Consider the following 6,112-nt stretch of genomic DNA (forward strand, 5'->3'; position numbering starts at 1 on the left):
CCATCATTGTTGTTTCGCGGCCCAGGCTGGGGATTCGAACCCGCCACCTTAGGTGTACGTGGCTGGCGCCTTAGCCGGTTGAGCCACAGGCGCCAAGCCATAACAGTAAATTTTAATACAGGGTATCCATTATTGTTACTGCTTGAATATTTACAGTAAACCTATGTAACTTTTGAAATTATAAAAGCAAGAAGAATGGGGTAGGAGGAAGCACAAGGAACTCCAGGCCATGCACAAATAAGCATGGGCTTGCCCAGGTGATGAGCCATCCTGAGAGGAGGGGATCTCATGACAACATGTCCTCCTTGCCACTCTCACCAGGAGAACAGGTCATAGCTAGCTGCACCCAAGTGCACCCTGCAGCTAGGAACTGGATGGACAGGTGTTTGACCAAGTCAGGGTTGGTACACTGGCACCCATGACCAGCACCTGGGCTCAGCAAGGGGAGGGCAGCACTTAGATGGTCATGTGGCCAATTTTTCAAGACCCTCAAAGACAAAGGGAGTCAAGGCAAGAGAGCCCTGGTGTCAATTCCCAAAACATCATCTTTCCACTTCTGAAAGTATCTGGAATCCCAGATATAAGACCTGGGAGGGGCAAATGGGGAAACTGAGCCCCAAGAAGTGGTGTGGCTGCCCCAAGTCACAAGGTGAGTAACTAGCAAGGCTGGGGTCCAGAGCCTCAGCATCCTGCTTCTAGTCCATTGAGACCTACCTGATATAGGTAAGGGCGTTGCCCTCAGGAAAGTTGTAGGGGTGCCGCTTCCTGAAGACATGGCCCACGCGGCTGCAGGGGACGATCTCCAAACTGCCACCACACATCCACACCCTGAAGGAGAGCTCTGCAGGAGACGGCTGCTATCAGGAGGAGGAAGGGATCCTTGGCCAGACCCCACTGAGCGAGGGTGAGAAAGGGCTGGCTTCCCTTCTGCTTGGCTTCCTGCTGGAGGAGCATGCTGGGCTGGAGCTCTCAGGCCTGTCCGGATGGGATGCTTCTGGTCCCCCTGACTGCTCCCCCCTCGCGTGTACATGCATGTTCTCACACACACATGTGCACGTGAGCGCACACCCATGTAGCAGAGGCCTGGGAGAGCAGTGGGGAAGCTTTAAAGGGTCACCAAGAACGTAAGTGGAAGGAAAAGCAAACCAGCAGCCTTTGTCTAGAAAGCTGAGGCCAGACATGAGCTAAGGAAGAACACATCTGATCCTCAGCCAGCTCTGGGCATTTGTGAGGCTGGAAAACCAGCCGCCAAACAAACCACTGGCTGCTCCAGCTGGCACCTTGCTGGCTGCCCCTGACCTCACTCTTGGGCTCCTGGCCCGGTTTGTCTCCAAGTACAGGCTGTCACTGGCCCTCATCAGACATGTTTCCTTTCGACGGTGTTGGTGGGGCTGAGCCAACTTTTGCAGATGACTCTGGTCCCCAGCACCGTCGGGAGATGCACGGGGTGGCCATCCTGCCTCCCAGAAGGGGACATCACAAGTTACCACGCAGTTCTCTACTCACTAATCACCATTTATGGTAAGAACCCACCTTGGTAGCTGGCAAATAATGTCACAAAATCTCTTCGGTTTCCTTCTTTCTTTCATATAAAATCTATAATTGGGGTTAAAATACCTCCTTCCTGTCCAAGAAAATCCACAATTTCTGTATTTTTTAAAAACTAAAACAAAAAACCATTTTATCATGATTCAGATGCTTTCGTTCATTTGGCAAATTTTTATCAAGCACCTACTATGTGTCATACATTGCTCCAGATTCCCTTATACTCTAGTATGGGAGACAAGAACCCAGTAAGCTAAGAAGCAAAAGAATACAAGTAAAAAGGAAATGAGCAAAACACGTAGAATGTCAGATGGTGATAAACGCAGTGGAGAACAATTAAGCAGGTAGGGAATTGAAGAGGGCTCATGGAGCTGGAGCTGGGGCTACATTTTAGGCTGATTAGGGAAGTCCTCAATGAAAGGGGACAGTAGAGCTAAAACCTGAAATAAGTGAGGGCGGGAGTCATGTGGCTGTCAGGGGAAGAGCAGTCCAGGCAGAGGGACCAGCGAGAGCCAGGACCTGGGGTGGCCCCTGTGGCTCAAGGAGTAGGGTGCCAGCCCCATATGCCGAAGGTGGCGGGTTCAAGCCCAACCCCGGCCAAAAACTGCAAAAATTAATTAATTAATTAATTAAAAATCCTTAAAAAAAAAAAAAAAAAAAGAGCCAGGACCTGGGCTGAGAGCATGGTGGGCAGGTCTCAAGCATGAGAAAAAAGGCTGTGCAGCTGGGTGCAGGGAGGGAGGACGGGCAAGGGGGTGTAGTTGGCAGCAAGGGCAGATGATATCGGGCCTGGTAGCCAGTATAAGGGCTTTGGGTTTTTCTCTGAGTGACAAAGGAACCCTTGCAGACTTTTAAGCAGAAGAGTGACATGTTTTAAAAGGATCCCTCCTGTGAATCCCACAGTTCTCATATTTGCCAGCCCCCTTCAAGGTAGTTTCTGGGCTTGTGAGTTTGGATCTCCTGGGAGACACAGGCACACGTCTCAGTTTGGGCATCTCCCTTCTTTCAACAAAGGAATTAAAATGAAAGGCTCAAATCTTCCAGCTGCACGAGTCTCAGGGCTCAAAACTGGTCCCAGCAGCTGAACGTCTGAGCACTGCAGCTAGCCTAGACATTTCTTTGAGTTTCTTCTAAGAAACAAAATCCTCCCCAGAACCACTCTGCAGTTTGCCTTTCAAGTTCCCCAACCACTGAGCCCTTGCCTGGGGCAGAATTTGAAGTTGGCTATTTGATCACTCACTTGTTTCTCCGCAGGTCCCTAGCCTAAAGGAAAAAGAAAGAAAAAAAAGGAGATAGTTGGTTTCCCAGTTTTCTAAGTTTTTACAGGAAACCAGCTTTGCCAAAGCTCCCTTCAGGCTGAGACCAAGGACACAAAGGAAATCACTTAGCCCCAAGGGGGTCAGAGTGGAAAGGTTACTGCACTCCAGTTCCCAGAATTCACTCCTCCAAACCCTGCCTGGAACTGGCTTCCAAAGAAGTTATAACAGAGAGAGAATCCCACTGGACAGCCTGCTCCTACTCCAGCTGGTTTTGAGAGGGGATCAGGCCTGGTTCAAGCCCCACTACTCATCTATTTCCCTCATCTGGGAGAAAAGGAAAAGGAGGCCCTCTCCTGACATCCCAGAGGTACAGACGTTGATAACAGAGCTGCGTGCACCTATTAGATGTGGAGTTTCCTCACTGAAATGTGAAAGGGAACAACTGCCTCAGTTTCCCCACCTGTCAAGTGGGTAGGCTACCACCTGCCTTACTCGTGAGGAAACAGTGGGAACAGGCTCTGGAAGTGACCAGTTCCACAGCAAGAGTGAGAACAGACCTTTGTATCTCACAGGCCACAGGGGCCTGCCTACATTCCCAGGCACCCCTGGGGTGACTATCCTTCTCCACCCAGCTCTATTCGGGAGGCTGCCTGACACCACTGGACTCCCTTCCCTCAGGCTGACAGGTTCGGCCAGCAGGACATACCAGCAGTGGATGGCAGGATGGGGGACAGTGAGGGTGGGCGCTTAGTCCCCTGATACCCCGACATAGGCACATGCCCAAGCCCACAGCTCCTCCCCCTGCCTCCCTGACCTAGAGTGGTTACAGCTCCCAGCAGTCATGCCCTGCTTGGTACCCCACTGTCCCTGTGGCTCCCTATGTCTTGCCCACACCCTGTGAACAGGCACTTTAATAAACACTGATGGTGGGTCACCATCTGTACCCCTCCAGGGCTCTGGCTGATAGACACTATCTAACCTCAATCTCACCAGCAACCCGGGAGAGAGGGCCCTTCATTTCCTATTTTACGAATAAAAATATGGAGGTTCAAAAAACTGAGTGACTTCCCAACTCACACATACAGGAATTCAGAGTGTGCACTCTGACCCTGCCTGGTGCCCGCTGCACAGGGCTCTGGGTACTGAGTGAGAAGCCAGTGTCTGCGACCCAGTCTCCCCACCTCCCCACTGAAACATGTCACCCCCACCTCTGCCTCCTTCACTGATACTTTGGGTAGGGGAGGGGGGCAGCCTCCCATCTTTTCTGAGTCTAGAAGGTTCCTATGGCCTCATGCCTAATGATAGTGGCCATGCACAGTGCATTCTGACTCAACATCTCCTTGAGCTCTCATGGCAACCTCTTCAGGAAACTCACTTTGGGAGGCTTTAACTGGCCCAAGGCCAAACAGCTTAAAAGCAGTAGCACCAGGGTCTGCACCGACCCTAGGCTGCACCCCTCCCACCCCTTCCATGCAGCTGTGGTCCATCTTCTTCCACACAGGTCTAGTCACGTGGCCAATGGCTCCCCTGGAACACCTCTTTGCTTACTAACTCTGTGGCTCTGGACAAATTGCTTAACTTCTCTGTGCCTCAGGTCATTTTTTTAAATCAGTAAAATGGAGATCATAGGACTTACTCTCCACAGAGGTTCTTGTGAAGATTAAATGACTTAATATGTGTAAAGTCCTCAGAACAGGCCCTCATGCATAGAAAGTGCTCAGTCGGGGCTAACTATTATTATTACTGCTGTTGGTTTTACTGCTATTATTTCCCAACTCACCAAAATTCTCTCCCCCCCAGATATCCATCTGGGCATCATACTTTCCCAAGTGGTTAAACCAGGACTTGTCAATCACGAAGATTCCTCCAGCTATGACAGGTGTCCTGGGAACAAGGAGAGGGAGGAGGTGACATTGAGCTGAAGAAGCTAGAAGCCCCTTTAGATGCCCCAAGGCCACTTAATCCCAAATCCCCTGACTGCAGCGCCTTCCGGGCAGGATATCCGGCCAGCTGCCTCCACAACTGTTCTTATGGCCTATGTCCCAGCAAACAGTGTCAGCACTTAATCTGTGCACGGCCTCCCAAGAGCCTCCCGGACCCCTAAACCAGGGAAGGAAGGGGGTCTCCCCAGAGCCCACAGCAACCCTAACCTTATGGGCCTGGTGGGGTCTGTCCGAGTCATCTTCTGTTCAAGAGGAATCTGCTCCCACTTGAAATGCAGGCTCCAGTCAAACCCTAAGGGACAGAACAGGGCAAGGACAAGGATCAGGGCAGAGTCCACCAGGTGGGGGTGGTAGCTGCTGACCCTTCACTCCACCACCCCTGATGAGTTCTCAGCTCACACAGGGTCCTGAGTTCCTGCCCTCATGAAGTGTACAATCTACAGGCTAGGAAAGAAAGTACAAAGATAAATAACTAAGTGGATAATATGTCAGCTGGGGATGAAAAGTGCTAAAAAAAAAAAAAAAAAGAAGAAGAAGAAGAAAGGAGGAGTGCCCATGTTATTTTAGTAAGAATAGTTAGGAAAGGTTCTCTGACAAGGTGACATTTGAGTAGAGACCTGAATAAAGGATGGATCCCTGCAACTATCTGGGGAAAGTCCCCTTCTGGGCAGGGACAGCAGCAAGTGCAAAGGCCCTGTGGTGATCAAGGAGCCCCCAAGCTCTAATGAATGGCTATATCCATTTACCGGGAGTCAGATCCCAAACAGAAAATCCTCTATGCACACAAGCTCTCAGCAGCAGATTCTCTAGCTCAGGACTGTGCAGTATAACTCTCTGCAGTGATGATGTCTTATACCTGCATCGTCTGGTATGGTAACCACCTAACCTCATGTGGCTACTGAGCACTTGAAATGTGGCTAGTGTGACTGACTGGATTTTAAATTTTATTTACTTTTAATTAATTTAAATTGCCAAGTGTAGCTACTGTCTACTGTATTGAACAGCCCAGCACAGGGCAGTCAAAAGAAATATAATGCAACTGACAAATATAACCTACATATGTAATTTCAAGTGTTTAATGGACACATCAGAAAAAAATACATACAAGTAATTTCATTAAAATATTTTCAATGTAGTATGATCAGAATATTATCATTTCAACATGTAATCAATATGTGAAATTACTAACGAGATATTTTACATTCTATTACACTAAGTCCTGGAACTCCAGTTTTGGGCATGAGTTTTTTTTTTTCTTTTTGAGACAGAGTCTCAAGCTGTCCCCCTGGGTAGAGTGCTGTGGCATCACAGCTCACAGCAACCTCCAACTCCTGGGCTCAAGCAAGTCTCCTGCCTCCGCCTCCC

At 49.5% G+C, this 6,112-nt stretch overlaps 1 protein-coding gene across 1 annotated transcript in view; it reads right to left on the reverse strand.

Annotated features, from left to right (window-relative positions):
* The window catches only part of GALNT16 (polypeptide N-acetylgalactosaminyltransferase 16), a 95,851-nt gene that overhangs the window by 15,254 nt on the left and 74,485 nt on the right, over window positions 1-6,112 (reverse strand). The window contains exons 8-10 of the mRNA XM_003797365.3: window positions 4,955-5,039; window positions 4,585-4,688; window positions 715-841 (exon numbers count right to left, since the gene is read on the reverse strand). Coding sequence (XP_003797413.1) covers window positions 715-841; window positions 4,585-4,688; window positions 4,955-5,039 — 316 coding nt within the window. The remainder of the gene's footprint in view (window positions 1-714; window positions 842-4,584; window positions 4,689-4,954; window positions 5,040-6,112) is intronic.

This window comes from Otolemur garnettii, unplaced genomic scaffold, assembly GCF_000181295.1.
Source record: "Otolemur garnettii isolate 467f Iridium unplaced genomic scaffold, OtoGar3 scaffold00115, whole genome shotgun sequence".
Classification (NCBI taxonomy): domain Eukaryota; kingdom Metazoa; phylum Chordata; class Mammalia; order Primates; family Galagidae; genus Otolemur; species Otolemur garnettii.